Source organism: Gorilla gorilla, chromosome 9 (assembly GCF_029281585.2).
Source record: "Gorilla gorilla gorilla isolate KB3781 chromosome 9, NHGRI_mGorGor1-v2.1_pri, whole genome shotgun sequence".
NCBI lineage: Eukaryota > Metazoa > Chordata > Mammalia > Primates > Hominidae > Gorilla > Gorilla gorilla.
In genome coordinates, this window is record NC_073233.2 from 22,412,334 (window position 1) to 22,437,120 (window position 24,787).

General features: G+C 37.3%; 1 protein-coding gene across 15 annotated transcripts in view; it reads right to left on the reverse strand.

Moving 5' to 3' along the window:
* SOX6 (SRY-box transcription factor 6) overlaps nt 1-24,787 on the reverse strand; it is a 641,322-nt gene that overhangs the window by 40,484 nt on the left and 576,051 nt on the right. For all 15 annotated transcript variants that reach the window (XM_055355890.2, XM_063710998.1, XM_063710997.1 and 12 more), the window contains one exon: nt 1,425-1,533. In XM_055355890.2, coding sequence (XP_055211865.1) covers nt 1,425-1,533 — 109 coding nt within the window. The remainder of the gene's footprint in view (nt 1-1,424; nt 1,534-24,787) is intronic.

A 24,787-nucleotide genomic window follows, 5' to 3' on the forward strand; every position in this document is an offset into this window, starting at 1 on the left:
GTTGATACACATTCTTCAAGGAAGACAGCAAGCATATTTCTGGTTTTGAGTAATATTTATGCCTCCCTTCCTATCTATCTTCCCTCTTCTTCATTCCTTTCCTTCCTTTCTCTTCTCTTCCCCTCCCTCCCTCTTTACTCCCATAGACACATATACATCCTAATCAGAATTTATTTTAACACCTGGTCTCCCAAACTATCATCAAACATTAGTCTTTCCTACTAGTATGAAAAATTAGCATTCTGAAAAATTTCTGAAGGGCTTCCTAATGTCTAATACTATTCATCTCTGAGTCCTCATTCCAGGGATTTCTGGGCTGCCTGGGATGGCCCCAGGCTCTCACTAAAAGCCATGCCCAGTTTAGATGCTGCTATGAAGTGTCTTCATGTGTTTTCGAGGGATTAGGGTCCTGGAAGAAACCCTGCCAGTTAAAGGGATACTAGTGAGATTCTTCCCCTTAAGCTAAAGAAGGACTTTAGCTGAGACCTGAGATGGGTGAAGTATCATGTTACTCTGAAGAGAACAAATTAATCTTCCCTGACTGGTGGGACAGATTCTGCCAAAGGAACAGCTAACGGGAAAACCAGTCTCCACTCTGTGATGACACAGTAAATAACCAGGCAACATTACTACTGAAGTGCTGACCTAACCCATAAATTGTACCCAGACTCTGGGGAGCAATTTCTGCTGATGTGCTGCTTGTGCATTTAAAACAAACAAACAAAAAGGGAAAAGAAGTGAACAGGCATTGATATTGGTGCGGGTAAACATTCTGAGAGGAAGGCTGGTCTTTCCACCCAGACTTCTGAAAGACGTTAGTGATGGTTAGTGCATAGGCACAGGCTGGGCCTTCCCCAAGCAATTATTAAGTTTATGCTAAAACTGCTGCAAACTATCATTTAATCCCCAAAATGGTTTGATTGTACCTGGGAATCACTTGATTTGGATATGCTAAATATTCTGATTTCATCATTCCACAATGTATACATGTATCAAAATCACTTTATACCCCACAAATATATACAATTATTACTTGTCAATGAAAGATAAAATAATGTTTAAAAGTCCTCCTTTCCAAGTTTTCCCTTTTTAAATACAAATGCAGTGAGATGGATGAAACACAGAATTCTGCTGTTCATTGAAATGTAGAGGATCCTTTTATTTTAAAACTTTGATGGTAACTTGAAGTACTTGGATTGCTAAGTATTCAGTAATGTAAGATCTAACTGCTTCTTAAAGTCTTCTACTATAATGCACAACATAACTTACATACATACATAGTTGAAGAGTAACATTTCCTTTGCTTTGCCTAAGAAATCTAGCTGATGACTCCTATGAAAAACTATAAAGATCCTATATCTAGCTCAGACACACCTTTGGAAACACATGGAGCAGCAGAAAAGAGCTAGAGAAAAGCCACTCACCCTCTGCATCTTCTGGCCGAGTAAGGTCGATGACACCTGGGCCCAGTTTTCCATCTTCATTTGACTTTCCCGTTAACTGGGGCCCCAAATTCTCAAAGCGCGTTCTTTCCTAGAGGAACAAATAATCAGAGGCTTATTCTAGTTTCCAAAACAGCCACCATTTCCTTCCAGTTTCTATCTTGCTTAATGGCCAAAAGGTGAATTCAAAAATATCATTCCTGACCAATGTGGACTCTGAAAATCTTTCAGGAAGATTCCGTTGAAAGCTGTTTGTGACATGGACAGCACTGACAGCATCTAGACCATAGTACCTGTAGGGAAAGGAAAGCTGTGACAGGGAACCTGCCAGAGCTTCAATGCATATCTTCTCTCTGTCGGATTTGCTCCAGTAATCTAAAAAGAACGCAATAGAGAGGGTTGAGCCAACAATGCAAAAACCTGAAAGAGCAGTTCCTATTAAAATACACGGCTAAATTTAATGGGAGAGGAATTTTCTCATTTAGAGATCATAGCTTGCATTGGTATTCCTGGGGAAATACAAATCAGAATTTTATGCACGAGGATTTCAAAAACAAATATTTCGAAGCAGGCCAACCAGAAGATGATTGATACTACTATTTTGTCTCAGAATTTCAACTGTGATTTTCTGGGAACTGAAAAGGAGGACATCACTCCTAGCCAGCCATGGAGCCAGGAAAGTTAAATACCCCTGCTGCTTTAGGAGGGAAACCCAGAGATGTTTTACTTGTTCACCAGTTCTTCTAGGAGTAGGAGTCTGAAGCACCACAGTGAACACTCCCTCTGCAGCTCTCTGGATCAGTAGCAGAGGGGCTCATTGACCATCATTAATATGGTGTTCTTGTCTGCAGAAACACAGCTCATGTCCCCCTCTCGTCTCCTCACTACTCTCCTGACTCAAACTTGGCTTTGTGCTGTGCTTATGAATGAATGAAACCTTGTTGTTCATTACTATGAAACAATATTAAATGTCATGTCAGCTTGAATTTACAGACATGAAATAGCAGCTTCCAGCTCCGGGAATGGTTTCTGCATGTTATACTTAATGCATTATGCAGCAGTAGAGTGCTGATTGCTGTTCAGTCTATTGTTCAATGACCTAGTTCTGTACTGAGCATGTTCGGCATTAGATGGAAACACTCTGAGTGTTCTCTTCTGTAAGATGTTTAGAAACTTGGAAATATTCTTAAAGAGCAAACATACAATTACTTGATAGAGTCTCTGCCTCATTTGTACAGCCTGACTACATTTGTGCTTTCTAATATGATTATTTTTGAATATCATTATATTTCTATAATTAATTCCCATCAGTCAAATTGTGCAGGAAGTCTTCCAGTTCCCCTTCGTCATGGAATATGTTGAAATCTGTGTTGGAAGAAAACACAGCATAAACCTTGCTTTAATCTACACCATTTCTATGAAAGATTTGCAACAAAAATTACAATCACGAATTTCCCTAACTGGGTAATACTCACTAGTTTAAATAGCAGTATGTAGGGAAACCTCTGAAATATGACTCTTATAAAAAACAGAATGAAAATAAAAACCAAGTTAAGTATGGTTCCCTAATATCTTCCTATGTGAAAATACTGGTGCACAAGAACAAATTAACCCAGATGCAGGACACAACAAAAAGCAACTATAAGCCTTGTGGGAGCTTCAGACACAGTCAGGGAAAGGACAGCTGCTTTTAATCAGCCAATTTCTATTTTTGAGTAGCACTTTGGTTGTCATGATGTAAAGAAAAAGAATTAAAGTGGAGATGAGTAGTACCAGGGAAAGCAAAATATTCAACCTTTGTTTTATCACATTGTTTCGCATTTCAAATATTTGCATGTGAATGCTTTCCCTATGTTAAATGCAAAAGGAGTTTTGATGTGACACCTGCAATCTTCTTGGAAGAACAACCTTTAACTGTATTTTCATAGGGGGAAAAACAACTTTCTCTGAAAATCAACAGACCGTGCTATCTATCAATATGCATATTTCAAGTATCTTTCTAGTCACTCATTCTCTTTGATTTTACTGGAAAATATTCTCAGTAAAAATAAAATAAAATAAAATAAAGTTCCTGAAAGAATATCAATATTTTGACAAGGAAGGAGAAGAGGGAAAATTACATGCCATGGTTTGTAAAATCCTAAGACAACAAAGCTTACATGATGATAATATCTTTTCTTTTATAAAAAATGAAGTGCACTCACAATTCAGTAGTATCAGCTTGTTTTTAATCATAACAAAAAACATTCAGAACATTCAACAACACATTCACAGTGTCTTTGAAGTCATACATTTTTCTGACTTCATTGAAAAAAAAATCTTCTGCAGAGATACTTTCCCTTTAAAATATCAATATTTTGACAGAGTAGAAGTCAAGGAAGAATATCCCATGAAACACTTGTTAAATAGGAAGAAAATAAATCAATGATAGAAATTGTTTTGGGCAATGGGTTGCATTTTAGATTTGGTAATATTAAGCACTTGTGTTTGAGATTAAAGAAGGACCCTGCAAAGCCATGCCCTTTCATATAAATTTCCACCTAGTCTCCCAGAAGATTTCGTTCTTTTCTTCAAAGAATAGCTCAGAATATTTATTTGCCAGCCACATAACCATAAGATAAGAGGGCCTGATGTCTACAAGTTATGTCTGGGCAGCTGAGCTACGCAAAGATTTTACCAGTGAGGTTGAACATGAGCCTAGTAAATACAGGATGTGGACATGGGCACAGAGAGAAGTATAAAGATACTTTGGTTCCAACAAGCTTAAACTTCTGCCATTAAGCATCTATGAGCATGCCCCTATATGGAACAAATATAGACTGTGGGTGGCAAGTTCTTAAGTCCAAATTTCCACACACTTGAACTAGCTCTCACCATGTACATACCTCCCAAGTAAGATATGTTGGAGATATAAGCAAAATACCTCAATGCTAATTTAATCCCACCCCTTCCAGGAAAACTGCCCCATCTTCATGTTGACAGTGGATTTTACATGCAGCAATGTGATCAGACACTTACTTATGCATTGTCAGTCACAAACATGCAGGCAACATAAAAGTTATTGAAAAAAATTAAAGTCAGCTCTGCTGTGTTGTAGGACTGTTGGCTCTCTAAGTGCTTCGAAATTATGATGTATGAGGTAGATGTTGCATATTAAATAAAGATATTTAAATGATAAAGCCCCCTTTAGTGAAAGCTGATGAATGTTAAATGTTACAAGCCACAAGACGGTAGCATCCATCATCTTCACATATTATCAGAGTCAATGACGGGGCAGCCTCACTGATGACAGATAGACTGCTGCATTATTATCCCTAATTTCCAGAGTCACTGAACAAACCATTCAACTCTTCGGGCATTATTTTTAACTTTGCATTAAATTAGCAACTTTTCCCTCCCTACCATGGCAAGATTGATCAATTTTGTCTTTGCATGGGTGGAGAGAGAGAATGAATTTGGGGTAACTAAAAGAACAGAGGTTTGTTTTCATCTAGGAAAAAAATCAACTTCCTCTTACTGGCATCAAATGTAAAATTGTGATCTGGGGAAAGAACAGCAATGAAACAGTAAGCACACAATAATGGCTTTTCTTTGCACTTAGATAAAAGCTGAATTTTTGATGTGCACAGTATATTTTAATAAAATTTTATATACTATGTTTTATACACTTATTGGCTATTCCATAATAATGTGTGTGCTAACAGCAAAATTGCTCTTAAATTTATGTGTGTTATTTATACGTTCCCACGTAACAATGCTTTTTGTTGTAAAAAATATTCTGTTTATTAATGTAACTTTACAACCACTGCATCCAAGATCCGTGGTAAATTAATGACATTTTTATTATTTTATAGTGTCATTAAATTTTTACTGATCACTCCATCAAACAGAGGCAGTAAAGGCCATAATGTAAACTGGGACACTTAGATCAGGAAGCAGGAAGACATTCCATATAGTCTGAAGAAAACTGCTAGCAATAAATGATATTTATACCATCTTTAAGCATGTGAGAATACTTGGATAAGTTTGGCAAAACTGTTTCAGTAGTAGAGTGGATTGTGTACTTAAATAACAGTTTGCTTGCCAGAGAGACAAGCCTTTTTCAAACCATATGCGAAGTGACTGATTGCAGCCATCTCCTGAAAAACAACACGTGAAATGTAATGATGCGCTGGGTCCCTCCCTTCTGCATTACCAAGACTGACCAGTGTGTACCAGGCCTCAAATTATTTCAACATAGTCCCCTTTGCCACAAACTGAAGTGGAAAATGGCACACGCTGAGAGAGGTTTTTTGTTTGCTGCTTTACAAACAAATATATTTCATTTAAGTACACGTCTGGTCAATGATGTGGTATATTTCATTCCAATGGTCTGAATGAGAGGTACTTTACTAACCTTTATTCAAAAGCTCATTTCTAAGGAGTGTCTGAATATGGGGGATCATTCACGGCAGCCATGGAACATACAACTAAGGGGCCATTATCTATAGCATAGTTAATACAGGTAAAAAATGATTATCTCATGTTATTTTTATGTGTAAAATGCATTATAATTACGATACTCTCTACATTGACTCTCTTAAATAAACCTAAATGTGTGTTATGAACTAATTGCCAAATACTCTATTTATGTATATATAAGACAGTAAATAAATTCTATGCTCATATAATTATGGATTTAGAAACACCTAATTTCTAGATGGGGATTCTGGTATGATTATTTCTTAGGTAAATAAGGATTTTGTTGTTGCATCCTAAAATACATATTTAAATATTAAAGACTTAAAAATCTTTCAAATGTGTAATGATAAGGAATTTTGCAGGGAAGGTTAATACTACAGCCCCACTAATCGTGTTTTGTGTGTATTCCTAATGCAGAATTTTCTAAGAAAAATAACAAATATATGTATTATAAATAAAAGTTCTCTAAGGCCATGACAATATTCTGAGATGATATCTTATCCTCAGAGTTTCAGCTATGTCTAGGTTATTGAGTGGAAGCTAAATAAGTCTTGTCGTTTTCATCCTAGCTCTTAGCTTCAATTTTTATGAAAGTTTGATTTCCATTTGTGTATTTTGATGTATTTCCAACCCAGGAAAACTCTTTCCTAAACTGAAAGTAAAGATTCCCCTGCAAAAGCAGCTTTCTGTTTACCCAGCTTCCCCTCCTTTCCTGTGTTCACATTGGCGCCGAGGGGTCAGTGTGATTTGTCTCACTGCTTTTCTTGCCCTTCTCTGTCCAGGTGATGATCCAGGCTTGCTGATTTTTCTTCCACATAGCCTCTTGCCCTCATCCCTCTCTCAATGCCCTCCTGCCATCACTAACTACCCCAGCACATGTCTTCATGCCCACACACCTATCTCACTGCTGCAGCCTCCTTTCTGATCTGCCTGATCCTTGGCACTGTCCTCCCCAGTCCTTCTACTCACACTCTTCACAGAGTTCTACTTCATGTCTCTGATTCAAAACCTTCCGTGGCTTCCCATGTCTACTGCATTTCCTCCAAGCTCCTCTACATGGTTTTCAAGATCTTTCATACACTGCTCCCCACACACCTTTTTAAACTCAATTTTCTACAGTTCTCCTGTCACATATCCTCTGGTTGAGGTGGGCAGTGACTTGCCTTTCAATAATAATACCACGATCATCCTTCCTTCTCGTTTCTCCTTCGCCAAATCCTATTCATATGGAAAAACCCAAGTTTTCCATGAACTCTATAAACTCTCTGATCTACCTACTCTCTGCTATACAAAAAGTCTTAGTTTTGCCTACGTAATTAGCCCCTAGTTACATACTATGTTAAAGAATTGGACTTTTGGTTCATGTGCACAACCAAGTCTCCCTCAACAACATCAAAAGATTTTTCAAGCCAGAGATTGTATCTTAGACCTTTTCTATATATCTCACAGAACATTTAGTATTAGTGTTCATAAATACTTGCAGGTTTATATAAGGCCACATAACTAATCTAGCCACATAAATCAAAAACATGCTGCACAAGTATCTAAAAGGGCAATAATAATCAAAACAAGGAAATTCAGAAAAACACCTTAAATATTTTATAAAAGAGGTAAATAAGCAATTTTAGAAGAGCACAATAGAAAAATGCAATTTGATTATATAATTTAATGTGAAAAAGATATTTTGAGTTTAACTTGGAATTTCTGCAGATTAATACAATCCATCTTTGTGAAGTCTTTGCAAAACTCTGGCAAAAGAAGATACTACATATCATAGATGCTTGGCTTAAAAAGAAGTACACATTTCAAAATAAAAGGTTTGTTTTGTTTTGAAAGCAAGACAATGCTAAGTACAATGCTAAGAGATATTTTGTCTCTTACTCTGAATGACTTTCTTTAATTCCTTGTTCTAGACGTATCTTGCCATGCTGTGATTCTCCAGAAACATCACTTAACCAGACATGTGGTTTCCTTTTTATTGACTTAACAAACACTGTCACTTTGTTATACTTTATTTTAGATCCTTTATTATGCATTTAGTAATTTAATGAATGATCAAAAATGTAGGCTTTACACTGGAAAGCAACCACATGTACTTTTAAAGGTGATTATATTTTGAGGGAATTATTTTAGAGGTATAGGACTTACTTTACTAGTGACATTGTGATGTTTCTAGAGTAAGTAATCATGATAATATAGGCTTTGGCTGGATGAAATGAGGTTCATTATTGAACCTCATTTTTAAATAATATTTTTTCAGCTAAAGCTATTAATTTGTCTAGTTTCTCATACATTTTTAACACCAAAATTGTGCTAGCACTTAAGAATTACTTAAGGACTAACTGCTGTTTTCCAACTGTGTTTGCCACCACAGCATAAATATATCTACTGGTGTAGAAGCAGGGAAGAATGCCACCCACTGATCATCCACAATGTGCAAAGCCCTTTCCAATGAGTACTTCCTTTAATCTCATACCAATACTACAGAGAAAATACTATTGTTATCAACCAGAAGAAGGTGAGGTTCAAAAACCGCATATTCTCACTCATAGGTGAGAATTGAACAATGAGATCACATGGACACAGGAAGGGGAATATCACACTCTGGGGACTGTTGTGGGGTGGGGGGAGGGGGGAGGGATAGCATTGGGAGATATACCTAATGCTAGATGACGAGTTAGTGGGTGCAGCGCACCAGCATGGCACATGTATACATATGTAACTAACCTGCACAATGTGCACATGTACCCTAAAACTTAAAGTATAATAAAAAAAAAAGAATTTTTATATGGGTTAAGTCATTTAATCAAAATTTAATATGTATTTGTACTGGGGTGAATTTTGAATAATAACTCTAGATTACCATGTGATCTCTCTGAGCCTGTTCCCACCTTTGTAAAATGGAATAGACAATGCTCATGCCACAAGGGCTTAATGATTAAATGAGAGATTATACATGTGAGTGCTTTGCAAAAAATACAGCAACTCATAACATATCCACTTCTGTTAAAGATATTATTTAATGTTTGCTAAGTATCTCAAAGCTAAACTACAATGACAGTGTCCTTATCCAAAGGTCAATATCCTTTCTCCTGTATCAACAATAGAACAATACATAACCAAAGATGCTTTGCTTTTCCTTCCTTCCTTCCTTCCTTCCTTCCTTCCTTCCTTCCTTCCTTCCTGCCTTCCTCCCTCCCTCCCTTCCTTCCTCTCTCTCTCTCTCTCTCTTTCTCTTTCGCTCTTTCTTTTGACAGAGTCTCACTCTATTGCCCAGGCTGGAGTGCGGTGGCATGATCTCGGCTCACTGCAACCTCTGCCTCCCAGATTCAAGCAATTCTCCTACCTCAGCCTCCCAAGTAGCTGGGATTACAGTGCACACCACTACGCCCAGCTAACTTTTTTGTATTTTTAGCAGAGATGGGGTTTCACCATGTTGGCCAGGCTGGTTTTGAACTCCTGACCTCAGGTGATCTGCCTGCTTCAGCCTCCCAAAGTGCTGGGATTACAGGCGTGAGCCACTGCGCCCAGTCAATGCTTTCCATTTTATCTTGGCTGCTAAGTAACTCAGAAGTAACTTTAAATCTCAACATTAGTAACCATGTAGGAGCTGGATAATTATTCACTACTTTTAAGCACTCAAGTCTTCCTTTACCTGTATGATAAGAACCAAACTTCTCTGTAAATTATGCATGTCTTTTTATGATCTGGCTCCTGCTCCCTCATCAGCTTCATATCCTATTCACTCTAGTTTATACTCCCTGTTACAATAAAATGGAATTTCTTGGAGCTCCCTGAACTAGCTATGATATTCCAAAATCCTATGTATTTCCGAATACCACTTTTTCTTTCTAATTATGATGTCTTCCCTTCCAGATGACATCATAATTAGTCCTTTCTAAGCCTAATTAAAACATCTGCTCTGGACAAAATCCTTTGTTGACTTCCTTCCACCAGCCCTGGGAAGAATCTATCATCCCCTTTCCTCTAACACCCCTAACCCCTTTCCTCTAACACCAAATGTGGTGTTCCATCACCACATTTATAGAAAAATATATATTACAATTATTGGTTTCTATGTCTGTTTCCAGTTCTCCTCAACTTGCTCCTCAAGGTACAATATCCATGTCTTATTATGTCTATAACATAAGTGTCTCTCATGATGTTGCACATACTAGGCTCTCTGGTTGTTAATCTTGGTAATCTTGGTAAAATTGCTTCTCTTTCTTCTTTCATTTTAATTTTACTTTTAAATAAAATGCAATTATTTTCAGATCCTATTTAAAGCAGTGAAATATAAATAATTAAAAGATAAATACAAAGGAAGGTGTGTAAGTCAATTAAACAATAGAGTGATCTCCTGGTCAGGGTTGGCCCAGAGCTGTGATACAGAAAATCTGCCTTATTATTATCACTAGAAAGGGCTCTCCAAGAAGAATTTTCCCTAAAATCTGAACCATCTCCACAAAAAATATCCTTACACATCTCTTACATTGCTTAGCAATTCACCATTAGCAATTCATTCTTTGAATTAATTAAAAAGGCCAATCTCTTATGAAAGGGTAATAGAATAAACTGTTACAACAGAATTATATTAATTTCAATTTAATTCCTCCTGAGAAACAAGAACATTCCTAGGGAGGATAATCCTGGTAAAGCCATGCAAACAAAGACATTGGTCAAGGGAGATCCTTAGGCACTGTAATCCCGGTGAAATAACTTCACAAGATTTGGAAATATCCAAGCTGAGTAAAGATGGTTGTTATGGGCTGAATTGTGTTTCCCCATAATTCATAGGTACCCCTAGTACCTCAGAATGTGACTGTATTTGGAGACGGGGCCTTTAAAGCAGTGGTTAAGTTAAAATGAGGCTCTTAGGGTGGGTCCTAATCCAATCTGACTGGTGTACTTATACGAAGGGTACATCTGGACACAAAAAAGGACACCAGGGATGTGTGCACACGGAGGAAAGAGCATGTGAGGACACATCAAGACAGCCTCTATCTACAAGCCAAAGAGAGAAGCTTCAGAAGAAACGAACCTGCTAACACCTTGATCTTGGACTTCCAGGCAGTAGTGTGAGAAAATGAATTTCTGTTGTTTAAGTCCGCAGTCTCTGGTAGTTTATTATGGCAATCCTGGCCAACTAATACAATGGCAGCTTCTACCGCTTATGCCATGAAAGGTGCTAGTTGCTTTCCAAAATTATCAAATAATAAAGCAGCATATTTTAGAGATAAGGTCCTATTAGCCTCACAAACAATTATCTAGAAACTTTTTTCTTTAGGATCTAGTAGCAGTTCTATCTGTTGACAGCCTTGTCCATCCATCTATATATTTATCTATGATTCTTCAAAAGTTATCCTTTAAAGGGAAGGAAGCACTTAACAAAGGTTTTCAAAAACAGGAAGATTTATACTTGAGGCAAGAAACAGAATCTCAATGCTATAAGCTGTTGAGATAAACTCTAGGAATGCTGATATATGCCACTGGACCATAAGCATTTCGAGGGAGGGAAAGTATCTCACGACCTGCTCTATGCCCAGAGAGAACTGTGCGCTGCAAGCAGAGAAGCATGCAGCACATGCCTGCTGAAATGAACTAATGTCTGCAGAGCTTCTTGTGGAGATGTTTTATGGACCTTTCAAAAACATTCTCCAATGATGTATGACAAGTTTCCCTCAGGATTTGAAGAGTACTCCAAACTAAGCGAGTTCTGTCTCCACACCCCCGGCAAGGACAGCATCCTAGACATCTCCTGTAACACACATTTAGACTCTTGTCACTGACCATCAGATGATAAATGATACAGTAGCATTAACTCTGAAGATATGAGACCCTTTTAGGCTTGGAAGCCACTGAATTAAATTAGTTTCATCAGGATTATAGTGCTTACTGAACCCCTTTAACCAAATGCTTTCTGTCTCATTCATATGGTTTTAATATGGTTTTAACCAATTGCAAGGTTATTTATAAGTTTGCAACTCCCAAGTAGAGTTATAAAGCGTTCAGATTTAAGCAAATCCAGTTGTGTGGCAGCCTAACTCCTACTTATATGTGGTTTCAACTTTTTATTCGTGTACAGAGGCATGATGCAGATTTGTTCCTGAATATTCTCTGATTAACCATTTGTTTCAGTAAAAAGTTCACAAAAAGTCCCACTGTAAAATTACACAAACTCCTATTAAAACTGAACACATGGTTTAAAAAGTGGAGAATTCTATCTCCACCTAAACCACCAATAAGATACTGTTATTCTAACATGTACCATATGAACAAAGAGTGTCACAATAAAATTAATGGCCAGCTAAGCAAATGTCTTTGTCCAAAAAGGTATCTTGGGAATTCTATTAGTTCAAAATCTAAGTACTTCATTTGAGGTACCTGTTTAATTTATAATGTGTACTTTTTAGTATTATTTGTGGAAACACAGGTGCAGTTTATTCAAGTTGAAAACATCAAAGCTATACGAACCAAGAATAAATATTTTCTTTAGAAATATAGCTTCCATTTCAGTTTTAGCTGGAAAACTGATAAATTTGAAGATTTTTTTCCCTCAGAAACATAAACACAAAAAGTGGGAAAATGTAAGGTACTGCTACCATGTATTTGTTTTAATTTATGATATATATAAGCATATTGTATCTCCTAAGAGCTTTTCCTACAATTTAAAAAAATATGTATGCTGCAAAAATAACATATATCTTAAAAAGAAAAATAGGGAGCATGAGAAAGCTTTAGTGCCAGAAGGAAATGTAAAGGCCTCTTCATTCAAACAGCAATGTGACCAAGGAGGTCTGGACACTTACCACAGTCCTGAAGCCAGCTGGTGACAGATCCAGAACATGCCTCTCAGCTTCAGACTCTCAGTCTCCTGCTCTTTCCACTGAGCTACTCTTACTCTACCAACTATGCTAGTCCCTGTATAATTCATCTGCAAAATGAGGGAGTTAAGTTAACTTATCTCCATGGTTTCTTCCAGCTCTGAAATCTTATGATTCTATGATATTTGACTTTCTTTCTCTCTAAGATCTATACTGCAGCACACATTGATAAAATCATGCCTAAAAAAATTCTGAGGAATTATTCATCTCAAGAAAAGCACTAAAAAACAATGCATTTTTTTCAAACAAGCCTACCAAAGCATGGTCACACTTAGCCAAAAAGCATCTGTTGGCTACTTCTGAAATTCCGTGGCCACCATAGTCAAAAGCAATAGAAGGGAAGGGACACAAAGGCAAGGGAAGGCAAAGAAAGGATGCAGGGAAAATCAGAGGGAACACATTTTCATCTGAATGTGGCTTAAAGATTCCTCTGTGTCCCTAGTTTGAGACTCATTATGGTGGCACTAGCCCAGAACACATCTCTTTTTGTCTGCAAGTAAAGTAACATAAATGCAAAGACTGCTGCTAAGAAGAGGGCCTTTCTTCAGAAAAAAACTGATTAACTCCTTAATGTCAAGATTTTGTATATTCTACTGTTATCCTCCTTCTAGGAAAAAAGAAGCACTAAATAAGGTCAAATGATGTCACAAATGAGTATTCAAATAAAAAACAAAAATAACCCAGGACTATGTCTGATTGTGGAAGAAGCTTTTCTTAAGATGAAGTAAAATTAAAATTTAGAAACTGTTTTCATTTCTTACAAACTAAAAAAAAATTCTGAAATTGAAATTTTTGAAATGAGTTTAAAAGAAGAAGAAAATATTTAGAAACGCTTTTCAAAACAGTACTCCAATATGGCACCATTACAAAAGACAAAAGATAGTGTCCAACTGTGGGGATATGTGTTAATTGTATGGTTTTCCAAAGATGTGGGAGAACTGATATCAATTACAGTATAATTACCATTACTTCCAACAGAGTTAACATGTAGTTACCATAAAATAACATACAATTAACTGGTGTCACATTGCACACCAGACTAAATAAGATACAAATTAAGAATTCCCAAATGTAACGATAATACTCTTCTATCTCTTAAAAAATATAATAAAAATAAAACAACTTTTCTCTGATAATGTCACAGCATTTGCAGGAATTAGTATAATTATTCAAAGAGGGAAAAACTAAGATATATAAGTTAGAAATCATCATTTTTAGTTATAAGGTAAAAAACTGCATAGGGATGGAGAAGTATATATTAACAAAAATGTTAAATTTAATAAACTAAAGGTATAGTAAATAAAATGAAATTTCCTACACATTTCTTTCAAGTCCTGAAAATCAGGCAGCTATATTTTAAAACCAAATTCAAGAATGTTCTTAGTTTTTACTGATACCTAATATTTTTTACTTTATTTATCAAACACGGGACAAGAGCCTGCTTTAGTCGTACTATAGAGAGACACAGAAATGAGTCAGGCTCAGTTCAAGACAGGAATTTAAACCCAATTTTTAGTTCTTTGCTATGTGAAGCAGTAAGTCATGTCTCAATATAAGTAATTTCCTTATCAGGAGGTGAGCTTAAGGGACAAAGAATGCTACGGTTCAACTTGAAGAAGCAGAATTCCTTGCTGGAATGTCTCAAGTCAGCAACAATAATACAGGATGCCTCCACGTGCTGCATATGAGAGAGGGGCACGTGTGGGAACACGTACATGCTCACCGCGCATCTAGATTTAATTAGAAGAGAACTGAAAATGGCAGAGTGCAATGCTGTGAAGTTGATGGGAGGACAAAGGGAAAGGAGCTGTATTTTAAATACAGCTACAGTGTATCTGCTATATCCGTTTCAAACATCTGGGCTTCCAATTATTTATTGAACTCATGTGTAAGACTTATTTGGGAATACTGCAAGCAGTTATAGAACAGGAACATGCAACTACTTTGTAAAATACTTGCAGGACTGAACTCTTGATAAAATCTTGAACAATATGAGTGAAAACTGCTCTGACATTATTTGAGTCAATGTGTGCAAACCATGAAGAGGTTAGCATGCTAAGAATAAATTTTGTACACAGCCTGCTAATTAATGTAGCAGATAACATTTTATTGGGAACTTATATTTTGCATATTTTTGAAGATTTAGTTTATTTCCTACATCTGACTTTTTTTCTTTTTTTTTCCTTTGTGGTATCCACAGGCTTACTTGAGATTAAATGAGGCTAGACACATTTGTAAAAGGCTGCACAACTTGTTTGAAGATTACATAAGCATATGCATAGATCCACAAAGCTTTCAGGGAAAGTCTGTTCCCTATGTAGTCAATATTTTCCTTTTTTCTATGAATATGGAGCTTGGGAATAGATGTATTAATTTTGCACCCAGTTCCATGTTTTATTCCATTGAATTCATGAAGCTTTTGTTAGGCTCTAAGGGAAACCAAACTGGCTAGGAGGGATGACAACAGAACAATGATGGGTACATTATTATTCCATGTTATTTCCTCTTGTTCCCACATCACTGTTACATTCCTCTGATTATTGCAGTCTCAAAAAATGTGCTGATCACTGTGTGTGTTAGGCAACACTGCAAGACGGAGAAGCTAATATCCCAGATAGAGTACATTATGCATGTGATGTAAATGAGGTATGTGCTCTCCACATATCGGCCGTTTGTCATCAGAGAGCCAGCAAACAGAGCGGATGGGTGCGAGTGCTTTTATTCCCTTCCACTGTTTCCATAATGGTGAAAATAAATAAGTAAATAGAATAAAAATCACCTGTCCTTCACAACTGTCCTTAACTGACACAAACTTGAAATATTTACAATGTAATGTATATTTTGGGTAGAGCTTTTTGTTTGTTGTCATTATATTAGGAAAAAACAAGGCTCGTCATCTTCACATTCAGAAATTAGAAACTGAAATGCAGCACATTGTAGGTCATACCAGCAAGGGCAGAGACTGCACCAACTTTATTTCTCAAAAACTAAAATGTAAGATATTTTAAAATGTGGATTCTGAATTCCTGGTCTAAAAGCAAGTGCTTCAACATAAACAATCCTTCCCGCTGAATTAGAAATGATGCTTAGATCACAGGTTAAAATCTCTAAGTGAAATAAAAACATCTCCAAGGGCTCTAGGACATGGGCTCAATAAACAAGCACATGTTTATTCCTACAGCTTGAATAACAGCACTTCTGCCCAGATAAGGAGAAACTTGGAAAATTAGCCTAAGCAGGATGTGAGACCGAGAGACAGTTCCTTCAGTCCTAAAGATTGTCTAATGAGGGCCGGGCGTGGTGGCTCATGCCTGTAATTCCAGCACTTTGGGAGGCCGAGGCGGGTGAATCACAAGGTCAGGAGTTCGAGACCAGCCTGGCCAAGATGGTGAAACCCCGTCTCTACTACAAATACAAAAATTAGCCGGGCGTGGTAGCGGGCTCCTGTAATCCGAGGCACTCGGGAGGCTGAGGCAGGAGAATCACCTGAACCTGGAAGGCGGAGGTTGCAATGAGCAGAGATCGAACCACTGAACTCTAGCCTGGGCTACAGAGCAAGACTCCGTCTCAAAAAAAAAACCGATTGTCTAACGAGAATTAACTAAAATGGATTTGAACAGTCTCAGGGAAAAAGGCAGTTGTTCATAGAACAAATAACTTCCCAAGTGAATGTTATAATTAGCAGTTTTTAAATCTCTGTAAAATTTTTAATGGCATTTTCAGACCAATTAATGACTTAAGAGAAGATCATGAATATAATAATTATACAAGCTACAAAAGTTTTTATAATATAGCTCTTATTTAACTCTACTGCATATATTTGACACAAAGAAGTGTATAACCTAGGAAAGGAGTAAATCTGCTTTTCACCCTGATTAAATAAAACTCACATTTGAATTTGCATTATGATCAAAATGTTAATTTTGCATAACTGAGGTGATGACCAAAGGAGTAGAAGAAAAATTGCTTCTAGAGAGCCAAACTTCTCGACTGCTTCGGGATCTGAATATTAAAATGCCACTTATATAAGGCTTCAGGTTGTACATTGTGTTCTCTAATTGGCAATGTGACATGAAGGGGTGGATTATTAGATTGCTTAAACCAAATAAAGTCTTAGTGTAAATATGATCTATTTAGAAACTCCTAGGTTTGAATAAATATGATCTATTTAGAAACGCTTAGGTTTGAAATATTAGACTTCCCTTGAAGATTAATATGTTTGAAGCACTCACACTTGTACTTTCAATTATTTTAAAATTCATTGACAATTATAGTTTTTCAACTAAAAATAATACAAAATTCTAAAAATTCATTGTCTATTGTTCTGAACAGTTACATAGTTTGCCTTCTGTGTAAGCTGATTTGACTGCAAACTTTACTTCTCTTTAGTATGGTTTCTACTTGAAGGTAAAGCAATATTTAATACTGCCTCAAATATCAACTATAGAAAATTTCTAGCTCATTAAGTTACCTTTTAAAATTATATAAACTTGAGGAAACGATTCTGGAAAACCAGTTTGTACAAAACCACATGAAATTCACTAACTCATAGTGTTTTGATCTCATTGTATTATGCTGATCAGTAAATCCATCTACATTTAGCTAATCCTCAGTCCTCAGCTAATTTTTTGAGCCAGAGATATTTGGTACAACCGACCTGATTTGCTTGAAATAGACTTCACTTCCTTTCTACACCCTCTCCTTCTCACCACCACCCACAAAGATGATAAACAAAAAGTGTTTTATTTATGGAAAAAAAAGTGATGACATGCTACTTATTTATGCTATCAGCCTAAGGCAGCTTTGAGTCTACCTCATTCCAATGAAACAGGAGGCAGGAGGCACACAGCATAAAGCTTCCCTTCTGGGCAGAAATCAGACTCAGTTCCCTTCCTCCTCACACAATAAATATGGTAAGTGGTCAGACTTTGTGGCCATTAGCATCTTATAAATTGTAAAGTCTTTTCCCGCATATTATCTCATTCACAAGGCACAATCATCCTAATTTTACAGAACATACTGAGACTCGGTAAGATTTAGAGACTTCCCCAAGATGACACAGATACTCAGATGTAGGCCTAGAAGACAGATCTCCAGCTTTAACATCAAGACTAAATTCCTTCTACGATTCACACAGCTTCATTTGTCAAACTTTACTCAGTTTTAGGTACATGAAATCAGGAAGCTTAGCATCCATGTTCACTTCCAAAGCTTTGCAAGTTGGTATTTATTTTATAAATTTAACTTTCTGAAGCTATTCAAATCCAATACTTCATTGCGCAGCCATTTAAATAAATGAAATCAGCATTCGATTATGAATAAATGTGTACTGGTTGTCTCTCAGCCCCCCTAGGCTGTGCAACTGTTTCATATATGGTTAATTCTTATGCGGCTTTAGAGGACTTATCATTGGAGATGCACACCCAAGAGCTCCTGTTATCTGTGCTGCTATCAAGGACACAGGAGTAGGGTAGGTAGATATGCAGGTATTACACACTACAGCCCTGCCATAGAAGAATGCAGAGGCAGCAGCTGCCTCCTGTAACTATAAGAACTTGCAGAAAAATCATCAATGATCAGAGACTGCACCCTAACTGCAGTAGGCTGTAAGATTGCAGTGAGAAGTGAAGGAAGGAGAGAGGGAGGGTGGAAAAATAAGAGGAAGAAGGGGAACAGGGAAGGGCAATGGGGGAGCAGAAATGGAAAGACAGGGTAGGAAGGAGGTTAGGGAGGGAGAAAGGAAAGGAGAGAAATCTATTCTCACACATACCAGGAGGCAGAGACAAAGAAGTGCGGACTGAGGGCGATGCATCCACAACCTCCAGAATAGAAGACAGATGAGGAAGTGGCAGTGAGACAAGCAAATTGAGACAGTGAAACAGACTTCAGTATCCTAGGGCCTTGTAAGAGGCAACCCTCCTATAATATGAATTTCCTCTATCTGAGGAATGCCAGACACATTCAAAAGGGCAGAGAGATGAAAATAAATTTTCATCTCCATAAGAGTAACTACTTCTTCCAAAGTCTGGGCTCTAGTCACAAGCACACAACCAATGAGCATTTTAGGCTCAGTGTTAGGGGAAGAGCAAAGTGTAAGACATGGGCTCTTCCTTCAAGTTACCAATAATGGTAACAGTGTGGTGCAGTAAAAAGTATAGAATTTATATAGAGAAGAGCTGGTATTTGAACCTAGAGTTACCTGCATGAATTTTCAGGGTTTTGTTCGACTTGTTAGTCTATAATGGGGGCTAATAAAAGATATCAATAATCTTTATCTCACAGGATTTCTGTGAACATCAAATGTGATTTTTGTATAAAAAATTCATCAGTCACAAATGCCTATAAATTATCTTAATTATTTCAAATTTTCATGTAGATTTACAATCCTATATCACCCTGAGGTTTCTCCCAGAGAGAAGAGTGGGAGCAACGTATTAGTTGCTTCTATAATTGTGTAACAGATTGACTGTCTCCAAGTTTATCTATGTGGAGAAATACACTCCATTTACCTCAGCCACCACTACCATCATTATTCTTTATTCTCTCTCTCTCTCTTTCTCACACATACACAATCATACATACAATCATACATACAGCCTCTGGGTTAACTTTCTTAGCCAGGCATTCAAGGCTTCCATCATCTGAATCCTGCCCCTCTCTAACTCAGAGTACACTTCTCTCTCGATTGAGCTGTCCTCCAGCCATTATTCCCCATATGCAGAGACACGTGCCCCATCCATACTCATGCCAGGACCCTGCCTAGACACTCCTGCCTACCTACTCCAGCCTGCTGTCCTTCCTTTGAGGGCATTTCAAGTCTCTCCTCTTCTACAGAACTTTTTTTCCACCAAGGGATTGATCAGGACGGCCTCCTTTTATCTTCATTAGCTTAATTAGCCTTACAACACTTTTCATTCACTCATTTGGCACATAGACCCTCTATTGTCTGGTTCCCTTTCATGGATCTGTCTTATCTCCCAAATCAGACTACCAGACTACACTCTCCTGTAGGTCAGAAAGAGACCAGTCAATATTTACCTGAATCCCTAGCACCTAACACCTAACCCATACAACAAATGGTGAGCACTTCCTACCTAACGCTCTGTGACGTCATGTGGTTGCAAACAACAATAAGGGAACCAGAAGAATATTTATTTGCATCTACCTTACTTCACATATATTATCTTATTTAATATTTCCCACAACCTTATACAGTATGTTCATCATTTCCACCTCCCAAGTGAGTAAACATAGTCTCAGAAAAGTAAGTAACAGGCCCCAGGTGGCATACCTAGTAATACACATGTTGTTGATCATTAATTAGGCTGAGAAGCTGAGATTTGGATTTAGACATGACTGATTTCAAAGGCTCCTGTTCTTTATTTCATTCCTGATGTTTGCCTAGACCTGGAGAAATCATTTCATGGCAATCAAATTGGTGGTCTGGAATAAGAAAGGCTAAACTTGCTACCAACCTCCCTTGAAGGAGTATTACTAAGATCAGAGAACTCGGCCAGGCGCAGTGGCTCACACCTGTAATCCCAGCAATTTAGGAGGCTGAGGCAGGTGCATCACCTGAGGTCAGGAGTTTGAGACGAGCCTGGCCAACATGGTGAAACCCCAACTCTACTAAAGATACAAAAAATTAGCCACGTGTGGTGGCAGGTGCTTGTAATTCCAGCTACTGGGGAGGCTGAGACAGGAGAATTGCTTGAACCTAGGAGGTGGAGGTTGTGGTGAGCCGAGATCGTGCCATTGCACTCCAGCCTGGGCAACAAGAACGAAACTCTGTCTCCAAAACAAACAAACAAAAAATAAATAAATAAAAAGAAAGAAAGAAAAAGAAAAGAAAGGAAAAGAAAAGAAAAAGAAGCAGAGAACTCATGTTCTTAGAAGAATAGAAAGGACTTGAGAAACCAATGTGATTTTGTAAATGTGAGAGCTCACTAAAATGTTTCTTTGAACTAGAGATGAGGTTTGTCTTCTTGCCCCCATTTTACAGATAAGAAAATGGATACTAATTTAATTGTTGATATTTTAATCTCAACATAGGCAAGAGAACCCCAAATATATGGTTTCTCTTCCTAAAAATTTATGTTGACTCTCAATATAGGAAGATAACAATTCAAATGATCTCCTTTGTTGAGAACTACAGGGGACTACTGCAACCTAGAAGATATGAGAACTAAGGCCATTGTGCAATGCATTTTACAAGACACCCTTTGTGTTATTTCAGAACCAATGCTGTTGACATTATTTATAAAAAGATATAAAGGGCAAATCAGGGTTGCACTAAAAATAAAATCAAGCATTTCCATCCATAGTGGGAAGACAGCACTTTGGGAAATTCTAATCTTAGTTGCAAATGTCAAAGATTGCAAACTGGATCTTAGCTAAAAGTAAACTTCTGCCAGACTGCTCTCAATGGCACATTTTTGACAACCAGATTTAAGACAATGCTGAGAGGGAATCAGTGATGTAAAGAATATATAAAGTACATCCATGTGCAAAGTTTTCACATATACTCTCTATTCACAGCCCTAGGCCAACCAGCTGAAAATGAAAATAATCAAGTATAGTAATACCCAACACCACAAAGGGAAGGGAGTAGAACACATACATGAAGACTTATACAGACAACACACATACACTGTCATACAGACCGTCTCACATATACACCCAGGTCAACTGACACAGACAGACATACAGATTCAGAGACAGACATAGACATGGACCCAGACATACCTACAGACATACAAATGCAGAAAGGTGCACACTGAGATAGACACACAGACACAAAAAGATACTGACAAATACACAGACACACTACAGATGCATAGTCAGATAGACAGATACACAGCAGGTACCCACTGCTATAGATACAAACAGACCTATGGAAAAACAGGCAAAATAAATGCACATACACACACAAGGAACAGACTCACAGAGACAGACTCACATATAGATTTATACCCACAATGAGAAAGACATGAACATTCACAAAGTTTGCTCACATGAACACTCACAGAGGTACATGCATAGTGCAGTCACATGCACACACAAACTCATGTACAGCCATATATAATGTGTGACCTTCTTTTCAAGGTGCATCAGGACACATGGGCAGGGATAGGTTTGGGGGAAGAAGGTGAAATCCGTCTGTTATTGCAGACAGAATATGGGATTCAAAACAAAAAACTTTGAAGTCTCTCAAGTTCAATATTAACTGTGTGAATGTAGGAAAATGATTTGAGCTCTTTGAAACTCATACTCATCTGTAGAAGAGGAATAATAAAAATTCCACTTCTTAGGATGTTTGCTAGAATTAACTTTAATTAATAAATGTGTGAAAATGCTTTGTAAACAATTTAAAACACTGACATTTTAGTGATTGTTATTATTATGTTCTTAAAACTGCCACAAGCAAAGAAAGCCTCTTAGGAAAAGAAAAAGTTAAAGTATTATCCACCTCATCTATTACTAAGAACACTTAATGAAATCTATTTTTAAAAATTGATCTTTAGGGAACTAAAAATTTATACAAAATGTAGTTACAGAAAATTGTGTTACTGGCATCAACTTAAATCAATTAATATTATATTTAGTGCCTACTATGTGCCAGGCATGTCTAGGAAATGTAATGTTCTATTTAACCTACACTCTGATTAGTGAAGCTATCAGATACAATATATTCCATACTTATCACTATTAGCAAGGATGATAGTATAGAACAACATAAGCAGCACTAAGACTGAATTTAGCACTTTGAGACCATAGGATGCCTTAGGGTCACCACCATAAGCATCTTAGGACCGTGAACATTAGAGCAGAATCTGGAAAGCACACAGGACTGAGTGCCAGAGAGACAGAGGACTGGTCCCAGTCTCAGTAACACCCTGTGGCTGGATTTGGGCAATCACTTCACTTCCGTTTCTTCATCTATAAAATGAGCGGCTGTACTAAATGATCTCTAAGGGCTCTTTTAGCTCTGATTCAACTCTTTTTTTCTTCTTCTTTTTTTTTTTTTTTTTTTGAGCTGGAGTTTCGCTCTTGTTCCCCAGGCTAGAGTGCAATGGCATGACCTCTGCTCACCGCAACCTCCGCCTCCTAGGTTTAAGCAATTTTCCTGCCTCAGCCTCCCGAGTAGCTGGGATTACAGGCATGCACCACTAGGCCCAGCTCATTTTGTATTTTTAGTAGAGGCAGGGTTTCTCCATGTTAGTCAGGCTGGTCTCGAACTCCCGACCTCAGGTGATCCACCCGCCTTGGCCTCCAAAAGAGCTGGGATTACAGGTGTGAGCCACCGCACCCAGCCTGATTCAACTCTTCTTATAGTGTGATGAAGAAGTGCTGACTCATGGTCTTTCTGTTGAGAGAGTGCTGAATATATGAATTTTTACTATACTACTATAAAAACAAAGAAGTTCATATTTCATATCTCTAAAGGGAAAAGATCTATCATCATCACTGGACTAGAGATAATGTGGACAAGTTATGATTCTGTAAGAATAGAAATTGATTAAGAGATTTTTAGACAGAGCACACATTAGATCCCTAATTCCCAAGGGCAAAGATCTCTGAGGAAAATCTTCAGGATATACCAAAGCCAACATCCATGAAATGGGATGTCAAAGTCTGCAGAAAGTTCAGATAGCTTTTAAGCAGAGCACCCTCCTCTTAGCTCAGAAAAATCCAGATGGACCCAGTTTCCTAAAGGCAGGCACACAGTAAAACAACACAGTGTGTTTTCAAGTGATCACGTATGCTTCTCTGAGGAATCTAAAAATAAGAATTTAGACAGATTCTTTGTTAGACTTAGGAGGCAGCTTGCTTTGTCTTCAGAAGTTTTGTGAAAACTTAGGAAAACAGTTTAGAATCTACTCAGCCTTTCTAAAGTTGCATTTTAAACTGAACCCAACTTTAAATGTTCAAGTTTTAGCAGACTTTTAAAAATATAATTTGTCACTTAAATGGTCTCAATTTTGTATTTAAAATTTGTCCCACAATCAAATGACTTCAAACTTAATATTTGTTTTGATGATAATCATAACTATATATATTTTCTTTAATGTGCTCTTTTAAAAATAACTAAAAAATTCCTGACAACATGTGCTTTGATTTCTTTCTGCAACTCAGATATTTAAAAAATGTTTAGTACAACAAGTGGATTCTAAAGGCCACCTAGATGGATCTGATTTAATTTGGAGGTTGGGAATTCTTCAGAAATTAATTTGTTTATGTGGGGTGACATAGCATTAAGTCACCTGACACTAAACTTGTGATATATCCTTCCTCTGCATACTGGTTGTCTTTCCGCTGGAAAAGCCCTGTTTCTACAACAACAGGGCAGCTTCTAAGCTAAGGAAGGGCAGGAGTGCAAAAGAGTCCAAGCCCAATTTAAAGAAATTTCAAATGGAGTTCCACCTACAGAACTGGTCTTGGGAATGCTGCAAGAGAAGAAAATGGATTTTAAATGCATAATCCTGAGTACCTGGCTTATAGTTTCATAGCTTTTTGATATAACCTGTAATAACACAGGGAACTAAGTGTTATTAATCACAGATAAGGACACCAAGGCTCAAGGAAGTCACAGACCTGTGAGTTGTGGAAGCAGAATCTGAAGCCCCGGTCACTCTGACTCCAAAACACATGCTCTCTTCACTCTTGCACATCTCTCTAAAGGTCTCACCCATTCTTTATTTAAACTGCCACCATCATATTCTTCTTAAAATGTAGTTTAGATTAAATGTGCCCCATCCACAAACACCTACAATGGCTCGCAATTATCTACAAGGATAAAACTTAAGCTAGCCATGACAACCATCTCTTTCAGCCTGCTCTTCTACCAATTATGTGTCAGGTTCTGAATGAGGCCACTTATGTTGATTATAGCAGGCCTTTCATATCCATGAGTTCCATATCTGAGAGTTCAACCAATTTTGAAAGGAAAATATTAAAAAATTTTTTAAATTAAAAATAACAATACAAATAATAGAAATA